Here is a 25,349-nt window from a genome sequence, read left to right as displayed (position 1 = left end):
AAAAAAAAAAAAAAAAAAAAAAAAATCACTTAAACTAGTGATGAAGTAGTTCTTTACCTTGCTCAGTCTCCCTAAAAATAAAACACATGCTGTGTTCATACTGGTAAAAGCACCTGGTAACAACAGCCCAACCAAACTACCAGTCTACATAGAAACAACCAGACAAGAACCTGCTTTTCTCGCTAGACAAAACCAGGGTGCCATACAATGTTTGTAAAAGTAATTTTATAACCAAGCAATCTCAGGTCGCACACGGTACATGACACGAAGGAAGCTAACATGCAAATAATACAGGTGTGGAAACTTTCACAGTGTGGTTTTTGGTTGGTGAGTTTTCAGCTCAAATAAATGACTGCGGAAGAAATAACACATTGATAATTTTTGGAGACAGTAAAACGTGTACCAAGGTAATCTCATCTAAGAAATCATTAAAATCTCTCACACAAAGTTTCCATTTTAACAGTATTCAGGGATTTCCTCTTTATCAGTACATTTATACATCCAGGCTCAAGTTCTGAAGGTGAATGAAACAGGGAGGTGTTAGAGAAGAAGTGGAATCTCTACAATTTGTACCTAATACATGTATGTGCAAATTCATGGATAGGTTGCACAGCATGACAACTGAATGCTCAACATTCCATTGGCTTCATGTTTCATGCTGCAAAGCCGCTCTTCTATACAGTTTTGACATGGAGACCAAATAAAGAGGTTCTTAATTTTAACCATTTTAAGCTGTATTTAAGAGGAAATATTGGAATCCTGTGTTGCGCTTTTTGGTTATATGTTACAGAACAAATGCTTTAATGTGCACATATCTGTGCATAATTCTGTTTGCCAGGTTTAGTACCTGAACGTAAAATCTTTTGGATGGAATAATTACTTAATGCATGTTTCTGCTGCTTAATCGCATTTTACAGTTAAAGAAGTACAATGTTGTTTTTTTACTGATTTTTGTCCTGTTCTGTACACACTAATAACTGCTGCCAAAAATATTGAATGGGACAGTGAACTGCAGCAGTTAGCAGCTGCTCACTCAGTTTGTGAATTAAACACCTCAAAAAGTTTTTAAAAAACCCCTCAATTTTGAGAAAAATGTCACTTGCTTCCTTCTGTCAAAGTAGGGTAGTGCTGCTCACTCGGTTTGTAAATGAGGAATGATGTTTACTTAAACCAAGGAGTTATCAGACACACTGATAACTCCTTGCTTAAACAGAAATGCTGTATTTTGTCGAAGCAATTCATCAACACCTGCGATAGAGCGCATGACTTCTGGGCGGCACAGCACATGGCTACAAAGGAGAGATACTTGTTTCTTCTCCATCTCTAACACCTCCCTGAATGAATTCTCACCTTTGTTCTCAAAACTATTTACTTACACTTACAGGGAGCATCTCTCCTTGATTTTGTACAGAGAGTACTTCCAAGCCACAGCAGAGTTGTTTGCAAAAGCCAAAAAACCATAACAACTTAGAGCTCTGCATGCTGCAGCTCTCATCACAAGATGCAGATATCACAAACAAGAATATCTTATCTCAAGGATGCATGTGAAGATGATAGAGCGAAGTGATGCACTTCTTGTATTACAAATTCCCACCTGTAGACTCACAAACTCAAGTAAAAACAGATCAGTGTTTGTTCTACCACGAGCACATGCCAACCTGAGTGTTCAAATTGCTCCCTTTCACTTGGGCGCAAATTAAATTGTCCCAAATTCTGCCACAATATCGTGCAATTAAAAATAGAATAGATCTGTACAGCGAGTATCTACATATAAAAATGTATAAAAGTGTAAAAATCTGTTCCAATTCATTGCTCTGTGATTCAGTGATGCACACTTTGGTGAAAATCAGCAAGGAATTGTTGCAAGTTACAAAAATCCTCTGCATCAAGTCAATTGCTGATCTGCACAATGAGAAACTTTGTGCATTCTTCTGATACTACCTCAGACCACTTGCTGTACATTTGCGGCTTAAAACACTTGTTGCACAGGAGCTTTGATCCTGCGCACTGACCAATGGGAGAAAATCATCCACTCTGATTATAACCAAGCCATGCATACATATACAATGACCAGTTGATTATCTACAAAAAGACTGCACGAATGTGACACTATCGGCCAAAGCTATCATATTGATACGTTTGCCTGTGTCTATGTCCTTAGCCTCATGGTCAATGAACCTAAATGGTCATATATCATGTTTTTTCTCTGCTTCGACAATGTGTTTTCTTTTCACAAGAGGACCAGGATGGGAATATCATCCATATCTCACCAGGAGTTGCACGTCCAGCGGGTGTCAAATATGTAAACTGGATCTTAAAAGTATTCCCAAATCAAAGCTTTAATCATCGTCATTTGAGGTGTAAATTGCAACATTCCTCCTCTTGAACTTCTTGGAGCCACTCCCACCCTTCAGCGTCAGCACATCGGGCCGTGCGTCATCGCTCAGCATCCCGCTCCGGTCATTGTCGTCCGAGATGCTGGCCTCGTCGGACGCGTCCCGTGAGGAGGACGTGTACACATCCAAGTTCCGCCGCTTGATTTGGCCGTGCCGGGGCGTGCTGGAGTCAAAGCCAGAGGTGTCGCTCTCCAGACTGGACAGCCGTTCTTTCATCTCCTCAACGTCCACCTCGGCAAATGCGATCTTTTCCGGCTGCTCGCTCGCCGCGGGGTCTTTGCTCTCCCGCGCTGCCAGGGGCGACGCAGAGGGTGGAGATGCAGCGCTCGGCGTTTTCGTGATGGTTGGCAAGCAGAGGGAAGTCCTTATTGGTGATGGGGCAAATTCTGTGTCCGGAATGTTATCACCTGCTCCTCCTTTTGTAAGTTTATCACCAACACCTTCCGTACTCTCCTCCTCCTCTTCCTCATCACTGAGACAAATTTCTGCAGGATTGACGCTCGAATCGGCATCGACAGACATCCGCGATGAGTTGTTGCTTCTTCTCGAGTCATTGACAGAGAGATCCAGGAAGCTGGCTCCCGCCTCAGAGTCAATGAAACTCTCGAAGAGAATGCGTGAAGACTCCGACGTGTCGTCGTCCGCATCGTTGGAGTCATCCTCGGCCATCTCCCGGCTGCCCGGCAGCATCGGGCCCGAGAGTTCTCTGGGGCTGGAGCCACCCATGAGAGCTGCACAGGGGTCTGTTATTTGCAACCTGGAGCACAGTGCCGTCGTCTGGGGGTTCAGCATGAGGTTCGGCTGCTTGGGATTCCGGTCCACATTGTTTGGGTCATACACTTTCACTGTTCGTTCAAAGGTATCTGAGATTTTGAGATCATCCCCAAGGATGGACCGGATGGCAGATATCTGTCCAAGATCCACACTGTAATCCCATCTGTCATGGGGGAAAAAAACATTTTTTTTTTCAAAGGTGTGCCAAAGCAAGACAACCAAAAGCACTTATCCAAAATGTGTGATCATCTGTATACTTACAAGAATTTGCTCATAGGATCATGACCCAAAAGAGGAAAAAGACAAAACTGTATCAGTTACCGCAACAAGCAGTTGACTCTTAATCATTTTGTGCAATATCACCATAAAACAAAAGTTTCTTTTGTGCTTTCTTTTGCTTTCTTTGCTCTCATCACCCCCCCCCCCCCCCCCCCCCCCGGCAATTTGATTATCCTACAGGATTATGTGCAGCCCACATCTTTCTGAGATGACATCTGACTTGGGAATTGCACACTTACTTGCTGTTGTAGCCAGGGTTGGGCATGTGGACAATGTTCATGCTGGTGCTGAGAAGGTGGTTGGTGGCCTGTAGGACAGCAAGCCATTCCGGGTCGTGGCACAACTCAAACGGCCGCTCGGTCTTTTCGGGAATCTCAATGATCTGGGGATTTCACAAGAAAAGTAGAGTGTAAATAATATGCATCATTCTTAGTCTTTCCCTTCCTTCCCTGGTGCTGTGGCTGAAGGGATCCATACCAGAAGTAGAGAGCTATATTGGGCTTGGGCTCTGGAATTCTCTTTCCAGAAAGTATTTGTGACATCACACTTTACACGCCCATGCCAAAGCACCCCAGGAATAATGATGATAATAGAATGATGCTTTTTATTGAGTCTTCTCCCACACCATGGTGCTCAAAGCGCTGTATAACATTTGATTATAAACGTGCAGGGCTGCTAAGTGCCAGCATCCCCTCACCAAAATCAAGTTAGTTTCTAAGACCAACAAGGGAAATACTGCTGTGTTACATGCATCTCAGCAGGCAAAAATAATTCTCAAATCAAAGAGATTTTCACTTACTGGTATTCTTCTCAACAGCAATGAGGTGTTTTTATGATTTCAGAGAGCCTGATGCAAAACCAATAAGACTTGGCAGCTCTGTAAAATACAACCCATCGTATGCATGATCCCAAGAATGTGATGTACTCAGTAAAATATAACAGCGTTATTCCACAAGAGAGGCTTACCTGCAGGAAGTCCCTCCCCGGAAGACACTTGTCTGTCGCCAAAAACTTGGTCGTCTTTTCCACGGACCCATCCTTACCCTGCATGAAGAAACAATTGAAATGTCTCATTTCCCTGCGTAAAACATATACAGCGGAAGCTAGATATAAAGAGATCTATTAATAACATCTTTGGTCCCAGTGAATTTATTTCCCTTGTTTTGTACTGTTTATCAACTACTGATATAACAAAATATCTGATATAAAGAACAAATTGTCTTGGTTCCAAAGACTTAGTTCTATTGAGTTTCCACAGTAACTTGATTTATGCATTGAGCACTCACATTTGTCAAATGATTAATGAATAGATCAGGACGATGTTTCATTCAGGTTCAATCGAAAGATCAAAAGTGAAACTTCACTCATGTTCAGGTTCAACTTCAAGGGAATGAGCAAAGTCAAAGAATAAGAGTATAAAGTGTAATTACGCATCTGGGGGGTGTTTCACAAAGCTGTTCTTAAAGTTACGAAGGACTTAAGAAGACTGGTGATCAGTTCTTATGTGCTATACTTATCAGATTCTCAATAATTCAGTACAAAAACTGATCACCAGTCGTTCTTGAGTCCTTCGTAACTTTAAGAACAGCTTTGTGAAACACCCCCCCCCCCCCAGGTTCTAGTAGGTCTATCTGAATGGAGTAAAACACACACACACACAAAAAAAAAAACACCACAGAATGGTTCAGGTTTCATTAAACACGATCTTAAATGGAGTGCTAAGGAATTTTAAAGTTACCTGTGTTTTCACAAATGAGTGATATCAGTCACGTCCATGTACTAAAATTGGCAGAGGTGATGGTGTCATATCACCTTACGTGTCCACCATTGAACTATATAACAATTTTTCACTAAATCTCTTATGTCAACATGAGATCGACACAAATATGACATATCTGACATCAGTCAAATAGAACCTGCCCTTCAATGACCCCATAGCATGAGAAATTATGGATCAGTGATTCTTTCCAGGCCAGCTTCTACTGCCTATGTGATAAAACTGAGGTATGTGTCAGCGAAAAGAGCACTAAAGCTTACACTTCATTTTTCAATGGACTCACATTCCCATTGGAGATGTTCAGTCTCCCATGTGTTATGCAATTCAGTTGCATGTAATTTCCAATTAATTACCAAAAAACCATGGTTTTAACCAAAACTGGGCCTTGGAAATACATGATACATACATAGTCTTATCATGCAGGTCTGTAAATCCTTGCCCGAGAAAGAATTCACAATTACAGGACGTGACTTACTCTGTGTTCAACTAGGGCCGAGAACTTGACGTGGAGGTGTGCCGAGAACCAGTAGTCGGGTCGTAGGTCATGCAGCAATTCCTCCGCTGGGGGACTACCTGTGGCGGATGGACAATCAAGCTGGTAAAATACCACATCAATCAAGATTGAATCTACTTCTGTTTTTTTTTACCCTCTTCTTGTGTATGTGTGGCAAGCTAAGCTAGAATCAAATCTGATGTTCGTAGAATGGATGAATTCCATGACTTTCTCTGACTTTTTGCTTCTGGAAAAAGCATTTTGAAATTCCCTGACCCGTATGAGCCCTGCAAACCACTTGGCACTAATTCTGTAGTCACCAAGTCTAGTCATTTGCTGATAAACTTGTTCATTGAAATCATTTTTTTGTTGTTGTAAGATCAAGAGATGAAAGTGAATCACAACATGTACATAGATACAGATAGATAAACATAGATATATAGATAGATTGGTAAATGCATAGGATAAAAAGATAGAAAGATAGATAGATAGATAGACAGATAGATAGATAGATAGATAGACAGATAGATAGATAGATAGATAGATTGATTGATTATTAATCAGACTTCCATTTCCCTGCAAAGCTTCTTTTGCTCTTTATGACCTTTGACCCCACCCCCCTTTTTCTTTTGTCTTTCATAACGCAAGAGCCTTCAGGTCGCTGATGGGTTTGTAATGAGGTCAGTCAATTGGTGACCTTCCATCCCCACCACAATGGTATTTTGTTATTGTTGTTTAAAAAAAAAAAAACCAATGGCTCTTCCAGACTCACCGAGTGTATTGCTCATGACCTCCTCCTTGAAGTGACGCTTCTTGCGCAGGAGCTCCTCCTTGTTGCCATGGTAATAGATGCCTCGGGGCCAGTCATGTGACATCATGATGTCTATGGGCTGCTGGACCTGTGTGTAAAAATGGGACAACACTTCCATTTCTTCCAGGACATCAACATAACACTTACACACCTTTGCTGCTGCAAAAGGCAGGGAAAATGATGTTTGTCAGAGTAACATATCTCAATAACAGGTCACAGGAATGTAGGAAAGAATTGTGAAATTCCTCCCATATTTCTCCATGTTATTGAGGGTGCACTGTAAAATTTTCCAAAACTTTAACCTAGCATTCCACTAATTTCTCTGCATTCAACGCATCTTCATTTTAAGTTTGGGAAATGGTCATGTTAATAAAGAAGGAAGGGATTAAGCATAAATAAAGAAATACAGTGTTTTTTTACATGTTTCTGTTTCTAGAAATTTCACGGATGCTTGGACACTAGCATTTCATCATTAACATAAACCCCGTGCTTGCAGTAAAATGGTACACACCGACAATTTGTAAGACCATATACTGTCTTCACTGATAAAACATCTTGTACAAGATTTTAAAAGCACAAACCCACTCCTACCGCGTATTCTACCACCCTCAACACACAATGTTATAGTTCACCTGCTTCAGCCTGAAGACTTCCAGGTTCCGGACGTGGTAGGCACTGCGCATCTCATCCGGAGAGTACGGAGGTCGCTCAAAGTGACCCTTCTTGTAGTCGTGCTTCTTGAAGATACCTGAAAGGCCGCCGATCCTCACCCCTCCATAGTTCACTATGCTGGCATAGCCTGCGTGATCAGTAATAGTTCATACAAGATGACATCTATGTATCATATAGGTCTTGGCAATATGAGTAATGACGGGGGGGGGGGGGGGGGGATTTGGAGAGGGTAACAGTGCTGGGACAAAGCTCTTTCAAAATCTTTGCGACACAGATCTCAAGGCAGCTATGCCCATGTGCACTCTTTACAGATGGCACAAAATAATCCTTGACTATCGTCGCAAAACACTCACAGGAACTGTCTACATCATGAGGGGCCCATACAGGATTTGTAACGACAACTGAAAATAGATGTAGAATGGTAAGGATATTATAAACTTGCCCCATTATTTGAGTGGAAAAAAACCAACAACGAACAAACAAACTTCCACGCCACTATGAAAAATGTGTGATCCCTAAGTGAGTAGCACAGGAGATGTAATTGACCAATACACATTTACAATGTCTGCACACTGCTGTCTGTAAACATTATATGGGTCTCCACGGGCAAAGCCAATGAATAACTCCACAATGAAAGCTCCACATGAGTCCTTTAAAGGGAAAGGAATGGCAAAGCGCTGGCAAGACATTTAAAGGCACTCTTTCAGCTAAAGATACAATACATAACAGGACCATCAAACCTACTTTGAAGGATGAACAGAAATTATGATGTCAAGCACTATTAAAGCTGTAAATGACACACATTACTACTAAGATTTCAACACAAAAACACTACTTGCTTTGCTGCTGAAATTTACTGAAATGAAATTCTAAATAATGTTCTACACTTATTCAGAACATTAGAAGCACAACATACCCATGTAATAAATTCCCGGACAAACCCATCCACCGTATGGAAGCTCAGCAAGGTAGTTTGAAGCCTCATGGTTTCCGCCAATGAAAATGGTGAAAACAGGAACTTTCTTTTCACCAGAATAGTACCTAGGAGACAAGAGGGAAACTTGGTTTCGATTTTTTATCTCAGGCAAACTCAAATGAATAAACTGGTAATTGCAATATCACACAAATCAAGTATCATAAAGACTTTCCTCTGCTGAACACTTCCTCTACAAGTCTGCATGATTGTAGCACTGATTAATGTGATTTCCCAGCATCATCCTCCAAATTAAAACATGTCAACTTCATGAATCACATTCTTCATCAGCTAGGAGATATGTTGTGCACATAATGCCATAGAATATTGGCTTGGACCATATAGGGTGTGACTCACTTGTAACACAAACTGAGGCATGTGGGACAACATGTAATTTTTTTCTTCTTCTCATTACTCATATGTAAAACATAATTACGATATCTTTTACAGTATATCATAATCTTGGACTTGATGTATGCATAAGGCATCTCTTTTAAAGTAATGACTTCATATAATCCCTGATTCCACATGATAGAGAAATGAATGACATATATGCATTTTGCCTGTGATGTTACAAAGTCCTGCTGGCTGTAGTCAAATGAGTCCGTGTTTGAGACATCTTATAAAGACTAATTTTGCTCTGACTGCCCAACCTATACAAACTTCAAATACTGGATTGTAGGAACAGGCAAACATTAAGTACAGCTACTAAAACTTGCAACCAACTCTGACTGCTACAAACTACCAACACCAATGTAGGCATATAGGACTAAAAACTGAATTGTGAATTTTAAGTGTCTGCTAACTTGCACACACCTATCAGGAATGTCAGAATATTTGTTCTAACACAGCTTTTACATTTTACTGCTCATATGATCACACTTTGTATTAGGTGTTTTTTTTTCACTTGTTTGTTGTTGTTTTTCTGGTGGTGTCCCAATGCTTCAAAGGGTGTTTATCCCTTCTTTTTTTTTTTCTTTTTGTACAGAGGAACTTTGTTTATCTTCCCAAACTCTTTCAATAGCATTCAGTGATACATCTTATCTTGACTTAGCTGTAAAGTTTAATAGCAAGCTCACTCTGGAGTCACAATGTGCCCCAGTCCAACCAGAAGGCTGTGATGACACAATACAGATTAGGGGATTAGGTAATCTCTATTCATTGATGATTAGTTTCCAGACATCCACACCAATCAGCAAAGACAGCTTTCCACCATGTGTGTGCCAAATAGCAAACACATCACAATAAGGGCTAAAAAGGAGCATGACAAACACAGGAAGCTCACTTGTAGAAGGTGTTGATCTGTCTGTACTTCTTGGGGACTGCCATGCACTCCATGTCCGCCTCATTCCGAACTGCCTGGAAATCGCCACAGCACAGCAGCAGGTCCACCTTTATGCCTAAAGCAAGGCAAACAAGTACAATTTACTTCCTGGTTACTGTAAAAGCAGAAACATTCCCTGCATGCAACTTCTGCAACTTGGAAATGATGGCCCTTTTTGCGGCATGAAACTTGTAAATAGGCAACCAGCATTCAATGCATTGTGTATATAAAAAAAAAAAAAACAACACAACTTTTGCATGTGTAGACAAAAAAAAAAAAGTGTGCATGCATTTTACTTTCACGAATCTTGGCTCCTCACAACATTTGTGAAACTTTAGGCAAGAGAAAATTTCTGGTGTTATAGTAACTTAAATATCTCCATGTACAAACGTAAGTAATGTTCTACATTAGGTAGGGAAATAATTTCTAGAACTACAATGTATACACTGCAATCACATTTATTTTACAATATTCGCGAAAAAACCTAAACCCTCGGCCTAATTTCTGTACTGGCAGTAAAATATTTGATATTATAGACAGTAATATACATATCAAAGGACAACAGAAAAAAAGTAAGTCAGACAATTCATGAAAGCTGATTATCAGTGTAAAGACAAAACAACAACTTGTCTGAATCCCAGTAAAAAGGGGTATACAAACATTGTATCTTGAATTAAATGTACATCACAAAATGAATACATTTATTCAGAAGAGTAATTCTTTAGCAACATACTATTACCACTGTTACTCTAGTTCAGGAGCATACAAATTGTATACCAGGATTGTGACAATATCTCAACCAAATATCAAACCCGTTTCAATTTTCAACTGATTAATAAGGCATGATGAAGTGTGTTAACACTCTCATAAGACATTTTGTGCATTGCATCACTAGTGTGCAGTCTCCTTACAAAAATTAAAAAACAAAGAAAAATCTAGTATGAGAGAGAATTTGAGTGAAAATGAAATAGATCTATTGTGCTCTTCTCTTTTTGGTATGGAGTTAAGACTGATGATTTACCTTCTTTTTGCTCTGCGAAGGCAATTGTTTCATATATCTTGTCGAGTTCACCATGGCCACATCCTTCTATGGCAATCCTCATGTTGAGGCGATAAGTTCTCCGACTAGACACAACAGACTGTGACCGCTGAAACGTCAGGAGCTGTGGTATGAAAAAGAATTAAAAATCTATGATAAATAGTGACCACCACCCCTGGAACACATTTTATGGAACACATTAACTGTATCTGGAAATTGTCATATTCTGTGAATGTGTCTATAGAGGCTGTAGTCTATCCCTGTATGAGGAGAGATGTGAGATGAATCACTCTCCGAATATATCAGTCAGGCCTAACCACGGTTAGCTTGATTTACTAATTGGTTAGGTGTATAAATTAATCTGTTTCTGTCTCTGTGAAAAGTGTGATGATTCAAGTTTTGGCAATTGAGCACGTTTTGTACAGTTGAGTTACTTTGAAGTTTCTAAGCCATTCCATTGTAAAAAAAGATTAAGGAACTTGCCACTAACACTAGATATATACCTTGTACAACCTACACAGCACAGGCCTAAATTATTGTAAAAATGAAACTTGGGTGTAGCTTTGATGACATCGATTTCTAATCTACCAAGTCCAAGTACCATGATCTACAGTCGCGGACAGTGACACCGTCAACAGAACATTTCAACAATCTAACGCTAACACCAGTAACGGTTAGAAACTAGGGTAGTTTAGAAGTTAGATTATTAAGTTAGAATCTCAGTCTATTAAAATTAACACTGCCAACAGTTGAGTTGGCTGTTACATTGTACACTAACCTGTTTTGTGCGAGTGTTGTGTTAGACATACAGCTGTCATAGAGTTAAAATCCTAATGTTAGAACAACGTTACATTATTTGTAATGTCTAGGTTCTATTAAGACATTATTAATCAGACATCAATCAGCATGATCAGACCACTCCTACGTCCGCTTTTATACGTCCTATGAAACTTGAGCCCAAGTTGAGCATTTGAGGGACGTTTTATTTGTAAACTCAATGTTAAATCAAATTTTGAAGGCAGTACGGATGGACAGATTTCAGACCTAACATCAACAATGATAGAGGTTCTAGACATACAGCTTAAAAATTTGCAAAATGGCTGTGCATCTTTCAAGTTAACACTGTAGCTCAACTCGTTCCGCAGCGACCGCCGCTAAAATTTCTAATTTATATTCCTCAACACACAGAAATCGAGTACACGTTTCTATGGTCTATATCTCGGTCGGTAATTCCGGTCACACGATCACAACAGCACTCACGCTTGTTTGTTATGTTGAAGGATAACGAGGCCCTGGCTGGCCCTGTGCTGTGCATGCTATGCTGTAGGGTATGTGCCTGCGATGAATAGCTCTCGCCTAATAATGTGATTCACAAACGTAATATACAACATCAAAAACACATTGATCAAACACGGTGAACGATTGAAAATCATAAACAAGGAACATACTACTTTCCTTTTTTGTTGATCACAGTTCGACCCTCTTCTTACTTACCTTGTCGAGATTATTCCCGTACAAGAACTCGCTTTTTTTAGTTTTAGCTACACAACACACACAGTGGGTATGTATTGTATTACGTGTACGTGTATATGTATATGTACGCGTGAATGCTTTTACACACGGTACGCCCTCTACGACGGTAAGACGATAATACGATCAGACACTTTGCTGTTGTTCCTTTTCCATCGAACAACAGGTTCAAGTTCAAGATTAGTTCAAGTTCAAGTTTATTCATCTTTATTCCTTCTGTACAACATAAAACCTTTGAATCATCACAATGACATGTGTCAATTAACATGAGAATAACAAGCATAGGCCTATAAACACAAGTGGAATTCACTAAACAATCAGGAAAAATAAGACGAGGGACGAGTATACTCGGGCAAGTGTCTATGATGGGAAAGACATGTAGCAAAGCTTGTGAAATTAAAGGTCCTGATAGGCCTAATCACTACAACTGATTAGGCCTACATACTTCCAAAACAAACTATAAAACATTTTAAACAACCACAGGCAATTGGACTGGATAGAAAAGAAATATTTGCAAAGGGACATTAGGGACTATAGATAAAAGAAAAACAATCACAAAGATCAAAAATCGAAATTAAAAAAAGAAAGAAAGAAAGAAGGAACAAAATGACTAATATAATCACAAAATTTGAGGGAAATAGGTAAGTTGGCTACACTGTTGTGTGAAGGGGGAAAAGTGTTTGCTATAATCATTATAGTCTTGCTAGATTAGGCCTCTGCATTAACAATGTAAGGAAGAATTTACGGTGTACTCTCATGCCTGGCGTCATAATGAACACTGTTACAACAAAATTCTGCTTACAACGAAGTAATAATTCATGTTCCAAAATTATCATGGGGGATCTCTTTGCTTACCGGTACTTTACAATTAGGTTTATAACGAAATTTCTATATAACGACAGAAAATTGCCGGTCCCCGCTCGTTATAACGGGAGTACATCACATAATGTATCAGAACATACTTAGAGCGCAAGTTTACGTGTCAACCAAGTAATAATTTATAATAAGACGTCATAGGCATTATCAGGCCGGGCCTACAGTAAACGTCAAGTGTTTTGTAGCAGTATCACACGTCCTCTAAATCATGGATTCATATTTTACTCTTTGTAATCTGAGCCAAATTCTTGTAGTTGGTAATGGCGAATTACAATTGATAGAATTTATCTCCATGTATACAGCCTCTTAAAAAAAAAAAAAAAAATGTCTGTAAATTGATTTCCTGAAGGTAAACAAAAAGTTGGGATCGAAGCTGGGGGGGAGGTCGAGGGAGAACCAAAACATATTTCCCGTCCTCAAATGCAACTTCCTAATTTTCACACCCAGGAAAGTGAGATGACAGCATTATTTGAATATTATTTACACACTTTCTTGTGCCAGAGGTATGCCTATATAATAGTCTGTGTGAAAAAAAAAAATCGATATTAAAGATTAAGGCGAAAGGTAATGAGGCAGTTGATGCACGAATCTCTATTAGACAGACAAGGGCAAAGTAAAGATTAAAAATTTCGGTAACCAATATTGTTTGCAGATACTTTTTGCCCATGTATAGGGAGCTGATATAACGAAACGCAGGAAAAAATTCGATTATTTAACATCATCGATACATCGATGTTCTACTTCCAAAGAGATATTCTCACTGATTATAGTTATTGTTATTATTATTATTATCATTATTATCATTATTATCATTATTATTATCATTATTATTATTATCATCATTATTGTTATTATCATCATTATTATCATTATTATCATTATTACTATTATTATTATCATTATTTATTCGGCAATTCAACATACAAAAGGACATAGAATACAAACAGAAAATCGTATCACACTTTAGTGGTGATTCCAGGTGCATGCCGCTGGTTGTAATCTCTAAACTCTATATACAGTGCTCTCTCAATTTTCAAGTTTCTTTATTGTTCAAAACCTTGTTATAAAGGCACAATTATTTGAACATAGTAACAATCTCGCAGTTTATAAACAGCATTATGTTTCAATATTGTTAGGAATACGGCCGTCAGATGGTAAAACGGTCTAACTCGAAAATTTGACTTTTTGAGGTAAGTTCACTTTCCGGGATATGTGAGGGTGCTCTTTCCAATGGTGCTATCGAGAAAATCCCATCATGTCTTGTTTTAGAGATAATTTCCGCTATCTTGGTACTTTTTTGTATTTTTCCTTCAGATTTGATGGTAAAACGGTCTATCTTTGAGTTAGCCCATTGCCGGTAATATCGTTCGGAGGTAAAACGAGCTATCTTTTACATAAACCTTTTAACCTTCTTAAGTGAGATTTTTTTATCATTGCTGTCAGATGATGGTAAAATGGTGTATCTTCGAGTTAGACCAATTTACCACCTCACGGCCGCGCGCTGCTTGTAAGTTGTAAACGTGTGCGTACGTCTGATCTACAGGTAAAAATCTCTCGCGGGACTAAAATGTTGGAACAGTCGTTGAGTTGGAGACGTGGTGACTGAAAAGGGGACTATTTCCTTCGAATGTAAGTAAATTAGTAAATAAATACATAGTTCTCTACTGCACTGCATAAGGGAACTTTTACATTTGTTTTGATCTAACAGTTAGATATATAACTTTGATTTGAGATTTGGTATAAAATATCAAGGTTCAAGCGCTAGTAGAATCTAACGTATTGCGACGAATTTTCTGGGTGCGTTCGTGATGAGAGTTGTGGATGCATGTCATGGATGGCGAGGGTTCAAATTGTCATTTCACGCACACGCATATCCCATACAATTCGTCGTAGAAGAGAGTTGAATTAATAACAAGAGAAGTATCGAGTTCACTTTATTCGTATTTTATTAAAAGAAGACATCACGTATACTGAAAAGACGAGCGTCAAAACAACATCACATAATTATGTAACAGCGAGACATTAAAAGGGCTAACACATCGTGCGGTCTCGAACTACTAACTCCTAGTCCAGTCTCGTAAAAGCAAAGCGCAAAGGGAATCTTTTTCTCTTCTCTTCTCTTCTCCTCCCGTAATTACCAAAACAGACGTTTATATACGATCTGGGGATGTCGCGTGCCATAAAGCTGGGCGATCCAGTTACCATGCGAACGATGTGTAACTGGGTCATCCAGATTCTCAAAGAAGGCAGAGGCGCGTGGATGTAAAACTGGGTCATGACCTATATCTTTCTGAGATCAAGTCGGTCTGGTCTACATTCAAGCTTGGTCGAGAAAGGGCAGTTTTAGAATCAGGGCGGACCGATCTAGTGAGTATGCAACTGGACCAGCTATTTGGTATCGGGCCGAACTAGTTCTATGGATGGAGAATCGGATCAGGGATGCCTTATTAGATGAAACTGTAGCAGTTCGAAACATGATGGTGTCAGCATAGCAGTTCGAAACATGATGGTGTCAGCATTTAACAATCACATCGAAGGGGTCAAACAGGGTTCGTGAATACACATGGCGAATATAGGTGAATAGTGGTACACGTACAACATAATCGTATGCAGCATTATACACATGGCGAATATAGGTGAATAGTGGTACACGTACAACATAATCGTATGCAGCATTATTCTTATTTCAAAAACCGTCACAATGCTTCCCTCTAAAAAAAAATGATCGTCCCCGATCATGGATTAAGATGAAAGGTTCGAATATCAAAAATAACTTTGGAAGAGTATTTTTTTTTTTCGGTAGATGTAGGTTCTATGCTGAAAACTACGTAATATTAACATAGCATTGTCAATTTAGATGAACACGTCTGAATCGCAATGTAAAATTCTGATGCACTTATTTTTTTTTTTGTATAATTGTTTGTTTTTGTCGCCAATTGGATCAGAACTCCTAAAGCGGAGCGAGATGGGAATAAACACACAAAAATTGTATTTTAAAAAATTTAGATAAAACAACGCGGTGAATACATACGAAGGAATTAAGTTGAAACTGAAAAATACATATACATTATAATGGCGGGTACCAACATTTCGATATACACGTACGAAATGCATCGATATACTACAACGTAAAAAAAACCGGAAAAGTGTAACTGTATGTACAAAATTTACAACAAAGATTATAAGAAACAATCGTTATGTTCAAATAAAAATAAAAATGAGAAAGTCAGAACACGGCATCGAGTCAGAAAATACAAAGGCACCACTGCCCTCCGCAAGGTGGGGACAACGTGGCATACGTAAAACGAGAACATGCCAGTCAGCAAACTTGTATCACTGCAGAGGCAAAACAGTGTGTCCTTGGTCAACTTTTTATTTTTGAGAAGAAAGCGGAGGAAACTGACCGAAGTAAAATCGGGCACATTCGATACATTTTAAAGGCAGCCGGTCGTCGCAGGCGATTCGCAGCTCAGTAGAAAAGCACGACAAGCTGCTCCTCCCGTTATTGTACCCCCTTACGTACCGAATGCCGAACACGACGCTACGCAGCGCACCAGCGAAAACCTGATGGGGCACGAGCGCCGTGCGAGCTGTCCACTGTAATTTCAACATGGACGCCCGAATACCTACCGAATGGGGCCGAATGGGTGCATGCACAAAACCACACAACAGCCATGTGCATGAAAATCTCTCGAGGTCCGCGACACAACAAGTAGTGAGAGCTGTCGGGTGTACGTACGTACGTATCTGGCTCCAGTCTCTGTGTATATGCACTATGGTGCCAATTTCAGCAATCTAGGCAATAATATTTAAAAATGTCTGAAAATGTTATATAACAATATCATAAATTATTCATATATTACGTTGTTTAATATTTCGTATTTATAAATATGCTTTGATGAAGAAATATTAAAACTCTAAGCTTCATGTATAGCAAGTTGCAATGCATATGGCCATATGGCAGGTTGTTATGATCTCATCGTGCAATGTTGTCTGCTGCGTCAGCTGCATGTGTTATACGTACAGCTTACAGTACGTTGGGCCGGATCGTAACATAACAAAGTTGATAGAAAGTCGTCGGTACCGGTATGTCAGTATCAATATTGTGTGTGGTATGCGAGTACTGTTTGCAATAAAAAGTGCTGTACTGTTTCGGCTTAGCCTTGGCTTTGGTTTAGTAATGAAACCTCACAATGGAGATCAAACAGCCGTCCAACTCGAGGCAACGTATCTACTTGTTTGACGCTATCGACGAGTGGAGAACGCAGAGAGACGTGTTCTTAGCTGGAGGACAAGTAAGAGACCAGAGGGGAGGCTTCAGCGTCAGCGTGCCGATGAAAATTTTGCTTTCCACTTGCTGGAGTTGCATGAACAGTTTTGCAGGAATTTTTATTTAGAATGTGCAAATTCGTGTTACGACATGCACGGTGGAATTGTGTTGCCACGGTTTACGCCAATCAAGCAACCCCAGCTGGCCAAGTCAACAACTTTGTCAAAGGAATCCAGATCCAGATGATGTGTAAGTAGAAGTCTACACATGAATCAGTGATTGAAGTGGAATGACTTTTTCTAATCTAGTATCAGTAACTTTAGGGCATTTGCGTTTGATCGACAAGTAGGCCTATTTTTCTATGTATAATTCCGCGTTCTCATTTATGTCAAATTATGATAATGCCGTAATTTGCTGGGTCAGTTTAATGTCATTAGTGCCATTAAATGAGAAGTTATTCATATCAATCATGTTATGCAAATTCCCCAAGAATATGATTTAGGATTTGCAAATAAATAAAAAAAAAATGAATAGATCTATCGCAAGCTCCATCATACATGTAGTCTAACCCAATAGATCTGGTAGAACTCTAACGTTTAAGCAGGGGAACTAAAGGTTCAAAGATGATAGATCTAACAATAATAGATTCTAGTTTAGGCCCTACTTCGACTTGAAGGTATGTCGGTTGGTGCACGGCCCCCTCTACGGCCACAGTTACACTGTGCAGTGCAACTGTGGCCGTTGGCCCTGCACGGGCACAGTCGCTTCCCCGTCCTGAATTTACACACGCCAGGGCAAGTATGGTTGGACCTACTACTAATCGACCGCCTAATGTTTATCTGCTTGATAAGAATATTTAACACTGAAATTCACGTAAAAAAACTTGACCTACGTGATTGAGAAAATCCAGCTCTATCAAATGCCGTTGTTCCGTTTTCGATTCGAAGTTTCAGTGCAAAAATATCGCCGACGAACTTGCGTGGCCTCGTTTCAGCTCCCCGCGGTAAATCGCGTTAATAGGATCGACCGCTGTTTTTGCATTGGCAATGCACGCAAACCGAGTTGTATTGAACACCGTGTTGTACGAAGCTTTTTAGAAGCCTTTTAGAAACTTCCATAGACATTACATTGTGCTGTCATTACGATTCGGTGAAAATATTCATTCGAAATTTTGTCCTTGATTAAAACCATTAATGAACAATGAATTATCGCGTTTTCCCACACCATCCTCATCTACATTCAAAGCCAATCCATTTTTATGTGCGCGCAGAGAAGTGCGTACTAAGTGTTCAGTGCGCGAATTATACGCGGTCGGTTTCAATAAGGGTGGTCGATAAATACGGTAGGGCTACACAAGACACAGGGTCTCCGACCCAATCGTCCGCGTTCAGAATGGACAACTCGGCGGTAATATCCGCTACCCATGACGATGTGTCAACCTCCATGATGGCCACCCTACCTATATATAATCTGATCTGACGATTACAGTGTAGTTAACGACTGACGACGATCGACGGTGCGATGAAGAGAAGGCGTACACTGTAGTCGTACAAGTATAGGCAGCTAGCTACTATAGCTCATGCGAACATTGCATCACACAGTACATACTGTATACCATACATTCAATTCACATTACACAAAACGTACTCCCCGCGCTCAGATCAATCAAGCGAGCAAACGAGATACTATAGCGCGATACATTGCTTTAGGGATGTCTTGCGCACACACACATTTCGCTTCGTAGCAACTTCGGAAGCGAGTTTACGTGCTGCCGCCCGCGGCTGAAATATGTCCATGTATCCTCGCGACTGGGTGTCTTTAAGGAATGTCGGACTCTGCGCTTTAGCCTATCTCAAGTGTTGGGAGTGCGATTCAAGGCTCAGCCTCTCGCAAATGACATAACGTTGCCTACATTTCACCCTGCCCGGGCCACCTGTGTAATGGCGTGGGGCGATAAATCATGGGTGTCTGAAAGAGAAAAAAAAAAATACGTGGTCAAGACAACGTAGTAAGGACACATATGAATTTCGCCTCTGGAAGTGAACAAAAATGAAAGTTTCCACCACGAAAGTTTCAACGCAAAATAAAATATGTAAAACGGACAAAATACAAACTTAAAAGTACACATGACGACACATATCAAACTTTATCCATTTTGTAGTTAACAAACAAGAATAAATGTGCTCGAAAACATAACAAACACGAGCAAAACAAACCATTCACGATTTGAACCAATCTGCAATTTGTCCGGTTTTTTTTTTATAGCGATTACCATTTTTTTTTTCACATTAAAATCTTGACTAACGGACTAACATTAGTAACAGCAACAAAAACATGTAAACACAAAAGGCAGAATACATAGGTTAAAAAATGATTGGCTTCGTTCATAATGCAAAATTAATGACTTATCATGATTCGACAATCAAAAGCGATGATAGCAAAACAAATTTTTAAACAAAACAAACAATTCGTATAACCCCGCATCGGTATATGAAATATAGTAGGATTATAGATTATAGTGGAAAGGAGAGAAGATAGGACAGCAAAGGGGCAGAAAATTGGAGAGAGTGGGGGGGGGGGGGAAAGAAATATTCAAGATAACGTGCGCAAACATGGATGGACGAAAATACCGTTTCCATCCACACTTAATTGGATGATTTTGGATTTTCCCTTTCCGCAAGATTTCGGCAGATGCAGCATAGCACAGTTTTGCTGAAAATGCATACGAGAAAGCCAATTGAGTCGTTTCTTCTTTCGATTTTCGGAAACAAAAAAAAATGACAAGAAAAAGTATGTAGATCTGTCACTTGCAGCAAAATATTATAGGCACTGATAAAATCTTGAGCAAATAACCGTTACTACATGCAAATCAACATAAAGACATAGTGCATACAATAGAAAATAACATCTGCAATGTGTGGGCGAACAACGTATAATCATTAAAACAAACATGTTAATCTCCAAAATGAGTGCATAAACATTCCACGTTTCAGGTAAACATGATAAAATGCACAAAGTCATTATTTGTCCCTTTTGGTCAACATGCATGAGTTCATTGTCCAAAAGTGATGTTTCTCACTCGAAACAAATTCAATGTTCCGAACCAATTGGGATCATGATCACGAGTCAGTTCTCGAATGAAGTATAATCCAACTTCGAACATCAGAGTAGAACAAACAAACGATGGTTATAATTATATTTTCCCTTTAGAGTTTCCTCGTGGATATTAAAAGAACAAAAAAAATCGCCCATGAGTCCGATGATTTGAATTACTCCATTTCGTCAAGCAATGGCGTCCCGGCTGTTGCCGTGACTGGAACCGTCGTCGAAGGGGGAGTTGTCGTCGGGACCGCTGTCGTCATGGACGACCTCATAGCCTTCTCGGGGGGTGGGTCAAGAAGACACTGAAGCGTAGAGGCTGCTCTTTTGATGGCTCGCTTCTCGTTTACCACCAAACCAGAGACGTGGCTAAATCCGGACCGAAGGTTGTTGTTTAGCTTTTCAGCGCAGAGCCTTGACTCGAGCGAGCCCCGGTGAACGGTGGCGCCTAGGACCTCGAAGTTCCGACGGAGATCGTCGACATCGGCTGCCACTTTCTCTATCCGCCGCGTTATTTTACTTTCCATTTCGGCGATGGCTTCCATGACATGGCTTAGATTTGGCTGGGGCCGTTGGGGGACATGTCTATTGGGGGCGGTGGGTACAAAAGCTGAAACCGGTGGGGGTGGGTCAGGAAGGGGGTCCGGATTAAAATCGTACCCGGTGGCATCATCGCCCGCTTCCGAAATCGGCGAGAAAGCCGTTGTGGAGGTCGCCGCTGGTGTTCTTAAGTTCGATGGGGGCGTCGCAGCCGGTCTTGATGGAGCTAGTGGTGTCGGCGGCATCTCGGAGGAGACTAGTTTAGAGATGAATTCGCTCACATCCATTATGGCTTAAAAAAAAAGAAAGCTTCAACACATTCGTGCCCAAAACGGTGATGGAATAAAAGATTCCAGAAATGAATGGGCTGGTAAAAATACAAAACGGTAGCTGATTGCGTTGAGAAAGAGAGAGCGAGAGCGAACGATTTCTGTCTTATTCCGGCTGTGACATTATAAAGAGTGACCAAAACGGTCAGGGGGGCAGCGGGTTCGAGTTGATCTTCTTGGGGTCAGTATGTCCTTCACATTAGTCTGAGTTCCAGTCTGTCGCATGTTTGGGTCCAAAATTTTCACTCTTTGCGACAAATTCATTGCCCACTGTGGTATGTCGTTATTAATATATGGTTTAAGTCTGTCATGATGCAACGTTTTCCCCTTACATTTGGCACTTGTCCGAATTTCGAAGTTGACGTCGTTATGAATTCGGACAACGACACATGGACCAACAAATTTATGTGGATTAAGTTTAGGCGACAGTCCTTTCTTTCGTGTAGAATCCACATAATAAACAAAGTCACCCACTTTGAAGTTATTGATAGAAATCCTAGCATCATAGTCGTTTTTCTGTCGTTCCCGTGCTTTTCCGAGGTAGTCCCTAGCTAATTTCGATGCGTCGGTCATCGCGGAGACTAATCCAACTGCGTGTTCGTTAGGGAGATGACCACCGTTGTCGTCATCTGGCTGTCCTATCCCCATGGCGACCTCGATTGGCGTTCGGACCTCACGACCGAGCATAAGAAAATTCGGAGAAAATCGGGTTGATTCGTGCTCGGTGCTGCGATACGCTGACGTAAGGAGGGATAGGTTTTCGTCCCAATTCGTCTGTTTCTTGTCGACGAACGCCGTAATCATGTCGACAAGCGTCTTGTTAAACCGTTCGATCATCCCGTTCGAATTAGGTCTGTAAGGGCTAGTGCGTGTTTTGGTAATCTCGAGAAGTCGGCAAAGCTCGTGCATGAGGTCGGATTCGAAGTTTCTCCCTTGGTCCGTGTGGATCTCTAAGGGCGTTCCAAATCTAGCTATAAACTCATGTACGATCGCGTTCGCGATTGTCGGGGCTGTCTGGTCCGCGATGGCGTAGGCCTCTGTCCACTTGGTAAACATATCACCAATGACGAGTACGTATCGGTTCCCTTTCGCACTGGTCGGAAATGGGCCTAATATGTCCATTGCGACGCGATCCATCGGCGACCCAGGCGTGTATTCTCCGAGTGGAGCTCGTGGTTTGGTCGTCGGCTTCTTCCTCGCTCCACACGATACGCAGTTAGCCAAATATAATTTCACTGACTGCTTCATGTTAAACCAGTAGAAACCTCGTGATGTTTTGCTCAAAGTTTTCTTAATTCCCAGGTGGCCAGACATTTTTGAGGAATGGTTGGCCTTCATGACTTCATCACGAAGACTTGCCGGGACGACGAGCTGTAAACTCGTTGTCAGCCTGTTGTTCGTATAATTCCGCTTATACAGTACTCCATCAATTATCTGTAGTTGTTTCCACAGTAACCACAAATTACGCACTGCTGGACTTTTGTCGTGAACCCGGCTTCGATCAGGTCTGTCTGCTGACTCGACCAGCCACTCGTAGATAATTCCGATGTCGGGATCGTTCTTCTGCTTGGTTATCATTTCATTGCGTTCGATATTGCATAGAAATTGTCCCTGCGGCCCGGAGAAATCTCCAGCGACGGCGCCTGTTTCGGAGACGCAGGACAGAGAGTCATTCTTTGCGATGTCGACAGCGTTCTTGCGACTTATTCGTGCCTTCACTCGCGATATCGATGCACATTTCTTCACACGTAAACTCAGAAATCCCGGGGTAGGCCAATGTCCCCTGCTCAAAAACGAAAATGCATCACTCGTTCCCCTAATCACAACTGCGAGGCTCAAACTTAGGCACACAATAGCACTACACAATCCAATGCGCAAGTTATTTAAATTATATGATAACAGTCCAAGAAGAAAAACGATGACGGAGCCGGCATAAAAGATCATGTCGGCACAACAGTTAACTTTGGCAGAGTAGGTTCGACTGACATTATCACTTCCGGGTTTATTCGTGTGAATGGTCTTCACACTCTTTGATGACAACGGGATGACGTCATCGACACTAAAGAAGTCGGACCATTCTCGATGTCGTCGATGACATGTTGTGCAGCCTCCACATGGCAAATCTGACAAGATAGTACACCCGTCGTAACAGTCGCATGAATCAGGGTCACACGGCATACGCGATAATGAGTCCGCATTTCCGTGTTTTTTGCCCGCTCGGTGTTCGATGTCGAAGTCGAACTGTGACAGGATCTCTAACCAGCGCGCCATCTGATCTGTGGGCTCTCTAAACGACATTATCCACCGCAATGATGAGTGGTCTGTTCGAATAAGAAATTTGCGTCCGAGCAGATAGTGGCGAAAATGACGAACAAATGAAACCACTGCAAGCAATTCTCTCCGTGTAGTACAATATCGTCGTTGGGATCGGGTAAGAGTTCGACTAGCGTAGGCAATAGGTCGCTCGACTTCCGTTTGGCTCGTTTCATCCCACTGCATTTGGGACAAAACAGCACCAATGCCGGTCGCGGAAGCATCTGTGTCCAGAATGAATAATCCGCTATCCCGGGGGTAGGCCATCACGCTATCACTGACGAGTGTCGTTTTGAGATCGTTGAAGGCCCGATCACAATCGTCGTCCCATTCAAATCTGTTCGATTTCTCAAGCAATTTGTTCAAAGGGGCCGCTATTGATGAAAATCCGCGAATAAATCGCCGATAATATGAGCAAAGTCCGAGAAACGACCTGACGTCCGTGATCGACGTCGGCGTCGCCCAGCTTTTGATTCGACGAATTTTGTCAGGGTCGGGTCTGATTCCACTTTTGCTCACAATATGTCCCAGGTAAGCAACCTCTTGGCGAAATAAACTGCACTTGCTGGGCTTCAGTTTAAGGCCTGCTGCAGATAATCGCGACAAAACTTCGTCTAGTCGAATCAGGTGGTCGTCGAAGGATGGGGCCATGACAATGATGTCATCGAGATAAAATATCAGCGTCTTCCACTGGAGGCCTTTCATGAGTAATTCCATCGCTCGTTCAAACGTACTTGGCGCGTTACACAAGCCAAATGGCATTGTCACATATTCGTAGTGTCCGTTTCGGGTGCTGAATGCTGTTTTCTGGCGATCCTCTTCCTCGATCTCGATCTGCCAAAAACCAGACTGGAGATCAAGTGTCGAGAAAACATGAGAACCACCAAGACAATCTAAACAGTCTTCCATTCGAGGTAACGGGTATGCGTCTTTCTTTGTGACTTCGTTTAGTTTCCGGTAATCTACGCACTGCCTCGTAGTCCCGTCTTTCTTTTTCACATACACCAGTGGACTCGACCACGGGCTCGATGACTCACGAATAACTCCTGATTTCAACTGGTCCGCGATAATCTGCTCTTCCTCCCCTTCGAAGGCCCTTGGTGGTCGACGCGGTCGTTGTTTGATGGGTGCTGCATCACCAGTATCTATTGCATGTCGAACGATCGAAGTGCGACCGTGATCGTCGGCCGACATCGCAAATGATTTCCTATGTTTGTCCAACAGTGCAGCAAGTCGTTGACGCTCGCCGATGTCAAGTCCTTTACAACTACGAGTGTACAGATCCTTGAGCTCATCCGACCAGCTGTCGAAGTTCGTTTGGTCACCAGACCTTAAACTGCGGATCGGGGTCGAAGTCGTGGGTGATGAATCACTGTTTTCAAAGTCTTCAGCGACATCCACAATAGAAACGACGGGCTGAATGAATGCTATCCTCGTTCCGGCGAAAAGTTGTACATCATCATCGTTTATATTCGCAACTCTTACTGGAATACCACTACCAGCGCGCATACGGGCGACATCGACCACGGAATGGGCAACATGGAGTGGCAGCGCATCAATTTGAATAGGCTCAATCACTCCAAGCGGGTTGTCACAATCAAACTCGAAGTTTTCAGCAGTTCCACTAACAATGTATTCACAATTCGCCGGTATTATGGTATCAGACTTAACATACACAGTACACATGTTAAATTCTCTATTTACAGCAGTTTCATACAGTCTTTTGCCAATGCGAAGTCCTCGCCGAGCTTCGAGAACACAGTCATAGTGATGAAGAAAATCAAAGCCTATCAATCCATCGTCAGGGATATCGGCGACGTATGCATACCATGGAAAAACATCAGATTCTAAACT

At 41.3% G+C, this 25,349-nt stretch overlaps 2 protein-coding genes across 2 annotated transcripts in view; one reads left to right on the top strand and one right to left on the bottom strand.

Moving 5' to 3' along the window:
- The window catches only part of LOC140245414 (small ribosomal subunit protein eS26-like), a 151,201-nt gene that overhangs the window by 111,707 nt on the left and 14,145 nt on the right, over window positions 1-25,349 (top strand). The gene's annotated exons all lie outside the window — the stretch shown is intronic.
- On the bottom strand, window positions 1,329-10,607 carry LOC140245355 (lariat debranching enzyme A-like). The gene is made up of 9 exons (XM_072324932.1): window positions 10,521-10,607; window positions 9,461-9,575; window positions 8,119-8,243; window positions 7,163-7,329; window positions 6,492-6,618; window positions 5,702-5,799; window positions 4,416-4,493; window positions 3,689-3,831; window positions 1,329-3,333 (listed from the first exon to the last, which is right to left on the bottom strand). The coding sequence occupies exons 1-9, from the start codon at window positions 10,600-10,602 to the stop codon at window positions 2,340-2,342; spliced, it is 1,929 nt and encodes a 642-aa protein (XP_072181033.1). The 5' UTR covers window positions 10,603-10,607; the 3' UTR covers window positions 1,329-2,339.

The sequence above is a fragment of the Diadema setosum genome, chromosome 22 (assembly GCF_964275005.1).
Source record: "Diadema setosum chromosome 22, eeDiaSeto1, whole genome shotgun sequence".
Lineage (NCBI taxonomy): Eukaryota > Metazoa > Echinodermata > Echinoidea > Diadematoida > Diadematidae > Diadema > Diadema setosum.
This window is presented reverse-complemented; position numbering and strand designations above follow the sequence as displayed.